Source organism: Kogia breviceps, chromosome 12, assembly GCF_026419965.1.
Source record: "Kogia breviceps isolate mKogBre1 chromosome 12, mKogBre1 haplotype 1, whole genome shotgun sequence".
NCBI lineage: Eukaryota > Metazoa > Chordata > Mammalia > Artiodactyla > Physeteridae > Kogia > Kogia breviceps.
Window position 1 is genome coordinate 91,216,074 of NC_081321.1, and position 14,121 is coordinate 91,230,194.

Genomic DNA, 14,121 nt, shown 5'->3' on the forward strand with positions numbered 1-14,121 from the left:
GATAAGCGTTGGCAAATGAAATTGTCTGTACATTACATTGTTGGCCTAACTCAAGAAATGCCTATCAGTCTTGTATAAGAATCACATCCAAATCTTATGCTAAACCATGTGTTTCAGTACTGTCCTTACTGAGTGATGTTGGGTTGGATAGGTCACTGAATCTTTACAGGCATCTGTAGTCTAATCTGTAAAATAGTGTTGATGTCACTTCCCTGTCTCCAAGCCTTGAAGCCAGCCAGCCTGACATGAAGTTTAGTAGTATTGTGAACATTCAATATATGAGATTAGACCTTTCAAAGTAAAAATTTCAATTCAAACACAAGGTTGTTAAGTCATAAATAGCAAAATACTATGATTGGTTGAAAGGCTCACTTCTTATGGAGAGGCAGCAAAAAAGAGACCACTATATTACTGAATGACTAGAGTGATTGGCATATTTTATCGCACTTAATCCTCCCCCAAGGCCTTATGAATATTATCCCTCTTTATAAATGAGGAGATACATGCAGAAAAGTACTTTTCCTGAGTTTATACAGCTACGTGAATGGCAAAGCCAGAATAAACACATTGGTACAGCTGACCCCAAAGCTGAGGCTCTCTTCATCCCCAAGCCACTTTCAGAGTTAAATTGTGTATGTAATTTATCAGAATCCTTCTCCTTTATCTGCAGTCCTGAGCAAATGTGATTGTAGGAAAACTGTCAGACCTTTTCATTGTTCAAATGTCCTTTTGTCCTAGCTGGATTTTACTATATAGACCTCACTTTTCTTGTCCTCCTGTTGTCTTTAAGCTCTGGAGGCAAAGTATCTTGATTTTTTTGTCTAAAAGTACTTAAAGGATATAATTATGTTACATTTATGCAATATGTCAATTTTAAAGGACTTAAACATTTTTATCCTTAGGAAGGCATTTGATTTTTTTCTTTTTTTAATTTTTAACATCTTTATTGGAGTATAATTGCTTTACAATGGTGTGTTAGTTTCTGCTTTATAACAAAGGGAATCAGCTATACATATACATATATCCCCATATCTCCTCCCTCTTGCGTCTGGCATTTTGATATTGATATTGCTGAAACACTTAAAAGGAAAAATTAAAACAGACTTTTTACTAAATGAGTTTGTTCCTGTTAGGAAACACTTTGAACACATAGTTTTAATTAGTTCTGTACTACACTTAATGTTTGCAATTTACATTCCTATCGTATTGACAAAACCCACACACTTCCATTTCTAATATAATAGCTAAATAGCTTTCTGTTTGCATAGAGCTATGATTTCACTCCCTGTTTGGGGGTATATGGTTTCTTACCACGAAGGATAAAACTTATGGCTGTTTTATTCTTGGCAGAAAGCCAAGATCTGCCGATAATCACTTTAAACCAGAGTGGTGCAAGAAGGCAAGAACTTCTGGTTAAATCACCACCCAACATGGGGATGTTAAATGTTGTTAATGGAAGAATCCAATGGAAAATCATGCTAAACATATTCCATACAACCAAGCAATATGTTTAAATGAAGAAAAACATGGAAGGTACCTGACAGGAAGTCATCTTAAGTGTACATCCCCCCCTTATAGTCCAAATACCGTTACAGAAAGGTAGATTGATTTAATTTTCATGCATTAGTCATTGTGCTGGACAACAGTGAGAGAAATGGACATAGCATCCCAGCCCTCAAAGAGCACCTAGACTACTGAGGGGTTATGGGCATGTATTAACAGGTCTCATGAGCATTATTAAAACACTTCAAAGCACAGAAGTACATGACTTCCATAAAGCTTTTATGTTGTACGGTAAAGATATCAGCCCCTATAACTGCCCAGATTAATGGAAGTGATTAAGTTCTTTTTTTTTTTTTTTTTTTTGTGGTATGCGGGCCTCACTGTTGTGGCCTCTCCCTTGCGGAGCACAGGCTCCGGACGCGCAGGCTCAGCGGCCATGGCTCACGGGCCCAGCCGCTCCGCGGCATGTGGGATCTTCCCAGACCGGGGCACGAACCCGTGTCCCCTGCATCGGCAGGCGGATTCTCAACCACTGCGCCACCAGGGAAGCCCCGTGATTAAGTTCTAATTCAGGTTTTCTATCGTCCTAAATTTCTGCAGCTTACTAGCCTTTCAAGTTTAAAATTCACAGATATGCCCCCAAAATACTGAAGCATCCTGCAGTAACCCAAACTACCAAAGCAGTGGTTATTGTATCTGTTGGAGTGCATGTCATTAGAAGCAAAAAAAAAACATAACCAATAGATCTAATATTGGTATCTAATGAGTAGATGACATAGCTGAAACACAGCATACGAGAAGGTTGAAGAAGATATTAGAATTACAAAGCTGGGAAGAGCCTTTGAGATTCTTAATTCTTAGCTTGGGGTCCACTGCTGCACCTCAGGCACCCCAGAAACTCCCTGAGGTCAAATTGTATCTCTGCCTTTTTTCTTCTGAAAGGCTCCGCTGATTTCTACACTTTCTCAAAGGAGCCAGTGACCTAAAAAACGAAAGGTCCTTGACCTAATTCCAGAATCCAGAGAAAATGGAAGCCCGCTGTTTGAATCACACAGTAAATGAATGGCTGAGATGGGTCCCAGGACTCACTCGTGACATCTGTGTGCTTTCTGCCACCCTGGGCTCTAGCCCATCCCTAGCTGCAATTCACTGAGTTGGCTCTCAGTGTCAAGGTGTCGCAAAAGCCTTGGCCCTTCCCTCCTATTTTGAGGTAAGGGAATCTGGGCTGCAAACAGGATACATTTTGCAGCCGGGACACCTCGATCTCAAATAGGAAGAGTCTTCTCTGGGTAGGGAGACAACAGGCCAGAGAGGCTGTCAAACCCAGCAGTGGGTGTGTAGTCACAGCGAGGTCCTAGAGGCTAAAACTAAGAGCGAGAGCTGGAGTCTCAGGTGCTGGGTAACCTTGCCCAAGTCATTTCCCTGGTCTGAGACTGGGTTTTCTGGGCGTGTAGAGATCAAAGACTACGCCCCTAAATCCTTAAAAAGACGTGGAGGGCGTGGCTTCTGCGCCCCAGGCCCGCGGCCGCCCGACGTCGTGCGTGACGTCCACCGACGCCAAGTAAACCGCAGTGAGGTCATCGCCCTCCGCCTCGAGGCGCCGACCCTCACGTCAGGGGCGGGGCCTGCGGCCGGCTCCAAACTCCCTCCGCCCCGCCCCAGCCGCGCCTCCTCGAGGACCGTCCGGCGCGTCACGTGACGGGTCCGGCGCTGGCGGTTGCTGTCAGCTGATTCCCCGGCTTGGTGGCAGTGGCAGCGGCAGCGGCAGCCGTGGCGATGGACTTTCTCCTGGGGAACCCGTTCAGCTCTCCGGTGGGACAGCGCATCGGTAAGTCCCCGGGGCCCGGCTCAGCCCCAGCGCAGGGTTCCGCGCCCGGCACCGTCCCCCAGGCGCGCCTCCAGGTCCCCAGTTACACACCTGAGGGAGGTGGGGAGAGGAACGAGGCTGGAGTGTCTCTCCCTGACCTGGCCCCGCCCAGCCTCCCGCCTGCTTTGATTGACAAAAGCCGCGGTCCACTAAGAAGACTCGGCTTGTGATGGATGCCTACAGCAACCAATAGGTAAAGGGAGAAGGCGGGTCCGGGCCGTCGCGACTCAGCCAATGTGCGGCTGCTAGGGTCGCTAATCCAGGGAGAAAGTTTGGGGGTTAAAGGGACTGCGTGGTTTTGCAGTCCATGGGCCCCTCTAATGTTTCTCTCGTCGCCTCCCCAGCGCGGGTCGCGCCGCCTGGGCCCTTGCCGTCTCATTCCTGGCTCACTCGGCGCTGCGGACACGGATACCTGAGAAGGGCTGGAAGTCCATTCTCCAGGACCAGGAGACAAGGGCTTGGCGGCTGGGTGGGCGTCTTGCGGGGAGGGGGACAGGGAGCCCTGCCTCCCCCGGGCCGGGGCTAGACGCTGAGGAACCTGCTCCATGAGGAAGCCAGGCCAAAGCCTCAGGACGTGCCGGCCTTGGCCGCCCTCACCAACCGGCATCAGATGGACCGCATGGAGTCGCAGACTCTGAGCTGGAAGTGATCTTAGAAACCACCTGATTCGGTCTCCCTCATTTCTCAGTAGAGGGGACGGCCAAGCCCTGTGGCCGAGACACAGGCTCACTCAGAGCCCAGGTCTCCTGAATCTCTCGCCCCCTATTGACGGGAGACTTATTAGTTCTGTGAAGTTGCCTCTGTAGGGAGGATTCCTCACTTGTGATTAGGGGATAATAATGATCCCTACCTCCGTGGGGTTATTGTGTAGGTTAAACTCGTTAATAAGTGTAAATGACTTAGCGCCTGGCACGTGGCCGATGCTATATAAAAGAAAGTGGTAATATTTATTATTGTTACTGAGACACCGCCAAGTGAGGGTCCGGAATTCCTGAAAATGGTTGGACAGTTGGTCTCTTAGGCGCTCATTTCTGCCCACCAACGCAGAGAGGACCCACAGGCCATGGCCCAAACAGCTAACACATCTCCAGGGCAGTCTGGGTGTGCCTCCTCGCATGAAGAAGCCCAGGGCAGTACTGTGAAACTCTCTTCAACTTTTTGATGGTTTTTAGCCTGAAGTTCAAACTGGGAAAATTGGATCTTTTAGACAAGATATTCTTTCCATTCTTACTGTCTTGGAAGCCAAACCTCGCTTAAGTCTGTTGACCCAGCTCTGTTGAAATCGCCCCCGTGGACGTTTGTGGCTCTTCTGAGGTTTTGTAATGAAATGTTTTCAAGAGGAGGCTATCAGTAGAGAATTTACACACCAGGAAGCTCCTGGACGAGAGAAGGGAAGCTGCATCTCTCAGGACCACCGCCCTGCCCCACCTACTACACACACACACACACACACACACACACACACACACACACACGTGAGTCATTGTTTTGGAGCTGAAAAGAGAAGGCAGCTTGTCTCTCATCTTTATTTCTCTAGCTGCAGATACCACTGCTTTCATCACATGCCAAGTTTGAGACTTCCTGCCCCTCCCCCTGCCCAAGAAATTCTGGCCTTCACAGTGAGCCACATGAGCCTGAGCCTCGCTAGAAAAGCTCATCTGGACTCTGGGCTTTAGATGGTCAAAGAAAACAGTTTCTTTTCTTACCTTGAAAGGTTGCCTGTCTTGGGCAAGAGATAACTCAGTCCAAAGAGTTACTAACCCTTAACACCTCAGAGCACAGAGCAAGCTTTACTGCAGGAACGGTCCTTACCCTGGGGCTCTTGTGACCCAGGGCTCTCATCAGAATCCCCTGGAAGACTTGGTAAAGCATGGAAGGCTGGGCCCCATCCCCAGAGTTTATGACCCTATAGGTCTGAGGTGGCCACTGGATTGGAAACCACACATTAAAACCCTCTGTTCTGGCCCATCCCCTTCATTTTATACAGGAGGCTGAGGCCCAGAGAGGAGAGGTGGAGAGTAGGACTCACCCAAGGACCCCAGTGAAGTGATAGGAAAGCTGAGATGAACTGCCGTGAGCCCCTGATACCTGAACCAAAGCTGAAGAAGCTCTAAAAGGATTAAGTGAAGACTATCTGCCATTTGAGTTAATACCCTCAGTATTCCTTTTTTCTTTTCTTTTTTGATAAAGAGATGGCAACAACCCTGATCAGCTGTGATTACTAGTACTAATGACCTAGTATTAGCTGCTTGCATTTCTGTAAACTGCAGGGGTGAAATAATCTCTTCACAAGCCTGCCAACTCCATCTCTCTGTTGAGAGTAGAGCCCTGTCCAGTTGGCAGCCCTGAGCACAGTGAGTCCTGACGGTGTTAATCAGGGGTGAGTGTCTCCCAACTCACGAAGTCCCCAGCCACCCACCCACACCCCTTTGTGCTTGCTGCCCGCCCCCCCCTCCCCGTCTGCTCCCGGTGCATCCTTCAAAGGCCCGGGCATCGTCACCTCCTCCCTGAGGCTTTCTCTGACCCCTTCAGATCCAGCCATTGCTTTTGTGCCCTCCCATCACCCTAGCTCTGCAGGCTCCCTCACTGTCTGCCTTTGGGTTCTGAGCCTCTGCTCCTTCCTGGGTGGAATGGTGGTTGTACCAGCATCCACCTCTCAGGATGGTTGTGAGAGTGAAGTGAGATGCTCCGTGGAGACGGCCCGGCACTCTTGCCAGTGCTAGGGAAACATCATCATCATTTTTATTATTTTCACCGTCGTCACACTAATAAAGCGCTATCCCATTCTGTTAGTAATTGTGCATGTGTCTCCCCGGCTGGCCTGGGCTTCCTGAGGGCATGTGCTGTACCTTACTGATCCAGACCCTTGGCTCTTAGCATGGTGCCTGGCACATAGTAGAGGAAAGAAAGAAGAAAAGGAAAGTAACAGTTTGTGAGCAAATGCCAGGTGCCACACTGGTATCACGACCCTGTTGTCGAACCCAAGTTCGTGTGCCCAATGCACAGTGAGGCTAAACAAACCAAACAGTTTAGAGCAGTGAAAGGTTTATTGCAAGGTCCAAGCAAGGAGAATGGGCTGCTTGTGCTCAAAAGACCCAAACTCCGTGGTGGTTTTCAGGGATGAGTTTTTAAAGGCAAGATTGGTTGCACGGTGGGGGGAGTGCAGGGTTTTTAACTTTCCTCTGATTGGTTGGTGGGGAGGTGACACGCTAGTGCTCCAGGAATCTCAGGCATCAGCCTTCTGGTTCCCTCCAGTCTGGGGTCTACGTGCTTGTGCAGACCCGAAGTCACCATCTTCCTCTGGGTGGGACCCCCAGGTCCAGCAGAAGAACTCAGAGATTTGTATCAGATTGTTAAGTAAATCCCTTGGGGAGGAGCTGGGCCTCTGCTTTATCCCTGCACCATTGTTTCTTGACTGCCTTTCCTTTGTTTCTGCCTTCGTTCCCTTCCCTAATTAGTAACTGTTTGAATCTGCCCTTTGGCACTCAGGAGATTTAGGAGGCAGAAGCCTTTTTCCCACAAACAAGAAATGGGGGACACAGAAAAGCTTTTGTGCCCAGAAGGACCCCACAGGGTCTCGCTCAGTTTCAAAGCCCCTTTTTCTTTGATATTTGTCAATCTTGAGGGGAACAGGTGTGGGACGAGAAAGGGAATAGTTCTGGATGGAGAGGTTAATCAGAAACTCGGCAGAGGGGGCTTCCCTGGTGGTGCAGTGGTTGAGAGTCTGCCTGCCGATGCAGGGGATGCAGGTTCGTGCCCAGGTCCGGGAGGATCCCACATGCTGCGGAGCGGCTGGGCCCCTGAGGCATGGCCACTGAGCCTGCGCGTCTGGAGCCTGTGCTCTGCAACGGGAGAGGCCACAACAGTGAGAGGCCCGTGTACCACAAAAAAAAAAAGAAAAGAAACTCAGCAGAGGAAGTCGGTTTTAGGGGGACTCAGTTTCAACCCTGCAGGATTTTGCTATTTTTTCCCATGTCACTAAAGGTAAGTCTGAAGGCAGGTGTCACTTCCCAAGGTTTCACAGCTCAGTAGAGTCTCTGGCTGCAAAGCCCAGGTCCTCTCTTGTACCCTCACCACACTGCCTCTGGCTGATCAACACCTGTTTGGAATATGCAGCATCCCAGCCTTCCAACATACATTGTTTGACCCACAGACTAGCTTTTCCGATTGCGACGCACACCTGGACCTGTGCACATTTCCAGGTCACTCACCTGTCCACTAAAGAAAAATGTGCACAACCTAAAAGTTGAGAATTATGTTTTATCTGGAGACCTTACTGAGGATTACAGCCCGGGAGGCAGCCTCTCAGGTAGCTCTGAGGGACTGTTCCAAAGAGGTGAGGGAGGAGCCAGGATATACAGGAGTTTTTGCTGGGAAAAAAAAAAAAAAAAGTAGTCAAACATCAAAAGATTACTGCTAATCACAAAAATGATTTTAGGGCTTTCCTCTCTGTGGGAAGATGCAAGAGTCTGGGCTTATTGAAATCAGTCCTTTGACATGCATCTTCAGTATCTAGTGCCAATATCCTGTTTTTCTCCATCCTGAATTCCACTCAGGTGCACGTTTGGTGAGGGGAGGGTGCTACAGTGGCCAGCGGCTTGATGGCCACAGCTGCCTTTGTTTACTGAAGTGGTGGGTGATATTTTTTTGTCCACACACCCTTATCTATCGGGAGAGATTCCCGTTTCCCATGGGCAGCAGCCTAGGGATGAAAGGATCCCAGATAACTGAGTACTAGCTGGTGTTGACACAGCCCTCTTCTTCCAAGGATTTAAAAACCCTTCCCAGGTATTCTCTGAGGACAGCCCTCTCTGGCTGTGTCTTATAGAGAGACGTCAGAAGGCAACCCAAGAACCCCGTATTCCACTTCAGCCTGTCAGCTCACCCCTGGCACTTTGAACTAGAGATGCAGGTGACTCAGGAGAGCAAGCTGCAAACAGCCGAGACTATAAACATGGGCAGTGCCTGGGGACCAGCCCCTGGTAGCGGGTGGGGAGAGCAAAATGGACCAGGCGGAGAGCCCAGAGCCTAAGACTGAGTCCTGGGGTAGATGGGAGAGGTGAAAGGTCAGGGAGAGCCACCCTTAGTTCCACAAAGGCCAAGCCAGGGGGGGCACCAGAAGGCATCATAGGTAAGAGACCATAGGCATTGGCAGGAAGAGAACACCTCGAGCCCTCGGGGCTGCCATCTTGGGAGTGATGAGTGGAAACCAAACTGGACACTCAAGCAAGGTTGTGAAGGGGACACCAGGCTGGGCAGCAGGAGACCTGGGTCCAGCTGCATTTCCACTGCTGACTGTGTCACACTCCTTCTCCACCACCTCCCCTTAACTGTAACACAGAGGTGCCACCACTCTCCCTCTGTTTCCCAGAGGACTGAACAACTGAGGGGACGATGAGGACAGAGAAGGATTGATGCCAGAGGAAAGAAGCACATGGATGGCCATTGCAGAACGGGCGATAGAACCGACTGCACAGGCTTAGAGGGCAGAGTGTCCGGTTACCAGAGGAGCTCAGTGCCAGCACCTTTCACAGTGGGCCTGGCTGCCTTGTTTGGTAGTGAGCTCCCCAACCCTGGAGGTATGAAGGCAGAGGTTGGAGGGGAGGGAGGCTGTAAGGAGGATGCTGCATGGCTGGCAGGGTAAACTAGACCAGGATTTGCAGACTTTTTCAGTAAAGGGCCAGATAGTAAATATTTTGGATTTTATGGTCCATATGGCCTCCGCTGCACACTGCTCAACTCTGCCGTCAGAGCACGACAGCAGACAGACAATAAGTCAATGAAAGGGCATGACTGTGTTCCAATCAAACTTTATTTATGGACACTGAAATGTGAGTTTCATGTGTCATGAAATTTTATTCTTCTTTGGATTTTTTTCAACCATTTAAAAATGTAAAGACCATCCATAACTTGTAGGCCATGCAAAAGCAGACTGCATTTGGCACGTGGGTTTATAGTTTGCTGACCTCTTAGCCAGAGGCAGAATGGTTAAGTTCTTTGTTCTTCAGACTGGGGTCCCAGAGCACCCCGGTCAGAGATGTTTGAGGATGCTCCAGCCCTGGACCCCCTGAGTCAGAATCGCTACCGCTTCCCACTCTGTGCCGTGGGGAGCCCTTGCATCTTGAAGCTCAAACTCCTTGATTCATAAGTGCTGGCGCCAGGTTAGAACCCAAAATTTCTGTCTTAAGGATAACAGGGACTAATGTCTAGAAAGGGCTTTGTGTCAGCTAGCCTCATGGTACATAGTAAGGTATCCAGGATGTGCTTCTGAGTCAGGCCAGGTGGCCTGAGTCCTGGTTTATCCTTCACCTGCTTTGTTACCTGGAGCAAGTTACCTAACCTCTCTGTTCTCCAATTTCCTGTCTAAAAAGTAAGGATAATAATAGCACGTATCAGTTGGGATTGCTGCATTGCTGTGTTGGGAGATTGTAGTATTGTCACGTTGTGAAGCATTTGGCCTGGTGCCCGCCAGACAGTAATTGTCCATAATTGTTAGCTGTTGTGATTTTTTAACCAGTATTATCATCATTGCTGGGATGTAGTCTAAGTTCGAGGCAGAGCCCAGCTGCCCACCCAGGGCCCTGGCTGCACCACAGCCTCTGTCTGGTCTTGGTGTCACTGGGAATGAGTCGCAGGCTGGGTGGCAGCCACAGCCACAGACAGGTCAGGTTTCAGGCTGTGGGGTGGAGCCGGTTCTCACTTGGGAATTAAAGCCTTTGCCTGACCCTACAGTTGGAACTGGTGAATAGGTTTTGTTCCCTCCCTGAGCTCAAAGAAATAAGAGTAAAGTCCTGGAGTTCCATCCTTCTGGTTTTAGAAAAAAACAAAAAAACCTCAGTGGCTTCTAATTAGCTTGGGACCATCACTCCATGAGAAGCAGGAGGATTCAGGACAGGTTAACTCTTTACCTCTTACCAAGAAGGCCTCGGTCTAGGCTAGCACGCTCCAGACTTCTGCCCTTCGTGTACCACCTTTACGGTATGTGTCTGCCCTTCATGTACCACCTTAGTTTTATTTTCAGAGTGTTTTCCTTTTGTTCACTCACCTTTTAAAATTGGACCTTATCCTGTGTAATTATATCCTGAAATCATGACTTTGATAAGCTAGTTTGTGTTTTTTCCCTTCTACTCGACATTAAAGTAAATACATAACTCTAAAAATGTCTTTACGTTTGCCCAGGAGCCCACCTAGCATGTTCCCAGGTGGCATGTTTTGACCACTCGGATGTAAGCAGTCTGAATAAGGTCAGAGCTTAGACCCTGCATCAGAAGGTCTGGGTTCAAGTGCCAGCTCCTCCCCTTCCCAGCCATATCCCGCAGGCAAGTGACAAAACCGCCGAGGGGCTTGTTCCCCCACGGAGGTGGGAAACTTGACAATTGATAAAGCCCCAAAAAGGGGCTTCCCTGGTGGCGCAGTGGTTGAGAATCTGCCTGCCAATGCAGGGGACACAGGTTCGAGCCCTGGTCTGGGAAGATCCCACGTGCCGCGGAGCAGCTGGGCCCGTGAGCCACAACTACTGAGCCTGCGCGTCTGGAGCCTGTGCTCCGCAACAAGAGAGGCCGCGACAGTGAGAGGCCCGCGCACTGCAATGAAGAGTGGCCCCCGCTTGCTACAACTAGAGAAAGCCGTCGCACAGAAACGAAGACCCAACACAGCCATAAATAAATAAGTCAATAAATAAATAAATAAAAATAAACATGTTTTTTTAAAAAGCACCAAAAAGTGCCACAGAGAGCCAAGCAGCTGTGCAAGACCCAAGGGGAGGAACTGGGCTTTGCTCCTGCAGGGGAGGTAGAGAAAGGAAGGAGGGAGCCGGGGAGGAGGAGAGGGAGGAGCCAGTGAGGCCACATAGGCTGAGACCAGGAGAATTGAAGGACAGACAGAGGTGTCCCCTGTTCCAGTGGAACTTGTTTGTATTGATGCAGGATAAACCCTTGGGCTGGTTAACTTCATGTATCAACTTGGCCAGGCCATGGTACCCAGATATTTAGCCAAACGTTAATCTAGATGTTTATATGAAGGTATTTTTTAGATGAAATTAACATTTAAGTCAGACTTTGAGAAAAGCAGATTACTCTCCGTAGTGTGTGTGTGCATCATCCAATCCGTTGTATAGAAGAAAGACTGGCTTCCCAAGTAGAGGGAATTCTGCCACCAGACGACCTTTGGACTTAAGCTGCATCTGTCCTCTGGGTCTTCAGCCCGCTGGTCTACCCGGCAGATTTTGAACTTGCCAAGCCTCCACAATAGCACGAGCAATTCCTTAAATCTCTTGATAGGTACATACATACCTACATACATACATTTGTCAGTAACATCTTTTACATTCGTTAGTTGGGGGAACAAAAAAAGAATGTCATATACACCTTGGCCAGCCACTTCAAGCCTCTCTACTTTCATGGCCTTGCTCCTTCTTAGCTAGATAGTTTTTTAAAAGCCGTCCTTCATCTAACTGAAATTTTCTTCACTTAGGTACTATAGTTAGTTATATCAACTTTAAACTTGTGGGTTGCCAAAGTTATGCCTTTGTAAAGTATTTTCGAGTTCCTCTTGTGGCTGTGGTTACAAAATGGCAGGGGAGAGGCAGCCAGGGCTTTGAGGAAGGATGGCTCAGCAACTTAGGACACTGATGGAACTTTCCATGCTAGGTCTGGAAAGAGCTATTCGTTTGGAAAATAGGCTTCAGGACAGTTTGCTGGCTGGGGAAAAATGAATGGCTTCTGCATGTATGTGATTTAAAAATCTATTTTATGGGAATGCTTAAAATTTTCAAACAATGATTTTTAGGTTGATATTTTTGTAGTTGGTAACGTTTGTTTTGGTGTTGGCTGTTGTGCTAGGTGGGATGCAAAGCACATGAAGTGCATTCTCTCATTTCCTCCTCACATAACCCTGGAAGGGGTGAGTGCTTTAGTTATCCCTATTTTGCAGGGGAGGAATGAGGGCACAGAGAGGTTAAGGAATTCACTCAGGGACACACAACTAGTGAGTGCTCCAGTCAGGACTTGCACTGGGATTTGTCTGTGTCCAGATCCCACTCTCCTAACTTTCCCACCTCATTGCTTCCCCTTAGAATTGAAAGGGACCTGGTGGGTTTCCTTTAGAGTGAAAATGTCTGGGTTCAGGGTCCATCTAGCATGAGTTTGTTCCTAATGGTTCTTTCTGTATTTCTCCATCCAGCACCCCAACCTTTAGCACACTGGTTTCCTCCTCCTGCTGGTCCCCACGTAACAGAGAGCACAGGTGAAGGCACCCCCTGGTGCTGCCTCTGTTATCAGGAGAGGAAAACCTTCCCCAGGAGCCACTGGGAAGAAAATCCCACTTACATCTCAGTGGCCAGAACACAGGGCCTCTTCTGGCTGCAAGGGAGACTAGAAAAGCTAAAGAATGTGGGCCAGTGGAGAGTGTCTTTCACAGCAACAAGCTCTGCAGGAGTCAGTTCCATGCAGTAGAGCTGATAAACATCCAATGTAATCACAGCGTGAATTAACACAAATACCATATCCCATGTGGGCAGGTGAGTGGGTTCCCACACTGTTTCCAGGAGGACAGCACAGCTGGGCTGTGTCCCAGGGAGATCAGTGGGAATGGTGAAGCGTCTAGAAGTCACTTCCAGAATGGAGCGGTCACAGGAACTGAAGGTGGTAACGTGGAGGTCAGATGAAGGAAGGACATGGTGCTTTTTAAAAATATTCACAGGACTGCTGAGCTGAAGAAAGATTAGGATTTCTGCACAACCGCTACTAAGGGATCAATGAGGGCCAAAGGGTGTGAGTACTTCATGTGAATTAAAGTGCTCTAAGGGCTTATGGTCGTGGTGAATATGGCCTCATCCTTCATTCAGTCATTCATCAAACACATCCTGCAGGTTTTTCACAGGCCCCGTCATCCTGTGTGGTGTAGAGAATTCAATGACTCACAAGCTGTAACCTCCACCCTTGAGCTCACAGCCTAATGAGAGACGTAGAAACACAGAAGTGAATGCTATAGGGTTATTGTAACACTAAGCAGAGTTTGTAGTTGTGGTGTACGCAGAATGCCGCTGGCCCAGCCTGGAGGGGAAGGCCCTCTGGGGGTCAGGGCAGGCCCCGCAGGGAGCAGGCTCGGGCAGAAGGCCCAGGCCACGGGAGGAGGAAGCGGGGAGAAGGCCGGTCTGCACGCCGCAGCCTGCCACCAGGCTTCGGGGTACCTTGGCTGCAAGTGACAGAGAGACACAGCCGAGCTGGCCCCACGCACTGGGCTTACCTGGCAGGAAGTCGGAAGGTCGGCGGTTCCATGATTGGTCTGACAGACCTGCGATGTATTGCAACACCCAGGCTCTTTCTTTCTCTGTCCTGAATACGTCGTTGGCTTTGTGTCCTGAGCGTGTCACCTCCTCGGCCCAAGCTCCAGGCGCCGTGCTCCCATGCTGGCTCCCAGAAGAGAGGACAGAAGGGGGGCGGGGGCGGGGGCGGTGGTGGACAAGGCTCTCCCCTCCCCGACGAGGCGCCGCCGACACCCTGTACTCCCCAGGGTTCGGGACTGGGTGGCTCACCCACTCCTGAGCCGGGCTCTGGCAAAGGGGAGAGGGGTTGCTGCTTTGGGCGGCGAAGAGGAAGGAACGGCTGGGGGCCAGGCTAGGGGGTGTCTGTGCCTGATTCCCTCTGTCCGGCTTTGAGGACTGGTCTGCCAAGCCATTGGCATCATTGCCTTTCTCCTCCGGCTGCCTTGCTCCCTCCTGGACCCTCAGCCTCCGTTGGGCTCCTGGATCT

At 49.5% G+C, this 14,121-nt stretch overlaps 1 protein-coding gene across 2 annotated transcripts in view; it reads left to right on the forward strand.

Moving 5' to 3' along the window:
• Positions 1 to 3,045: 3,045 nt before the first annotated feature.
• The window catches only part of TOM1 (target of myb1 membrane trafficking protein), a 46,569-nt gene continuing 35,493 nt past the window's right edge, over positions 3,046 to 14,121 (forward strand). The window contains exon 1 of one of the 2 annotated variants that reach the window (XM_059080776.2): positions 3,046 to 3,331. In XM_059080776.2, coding sequence (XP_058936759.1) covers positions 3,280 to 3,331 — 52 coding nt within the window. In that variant the 5' untranslated portion in view covers positions 3,046 to 3,279. The remainder of the gene's footprint in view (positions 3,332 to 14,121) is intronic. The other variant, XM_067010068.1, reaches the window with a different exon arrangement.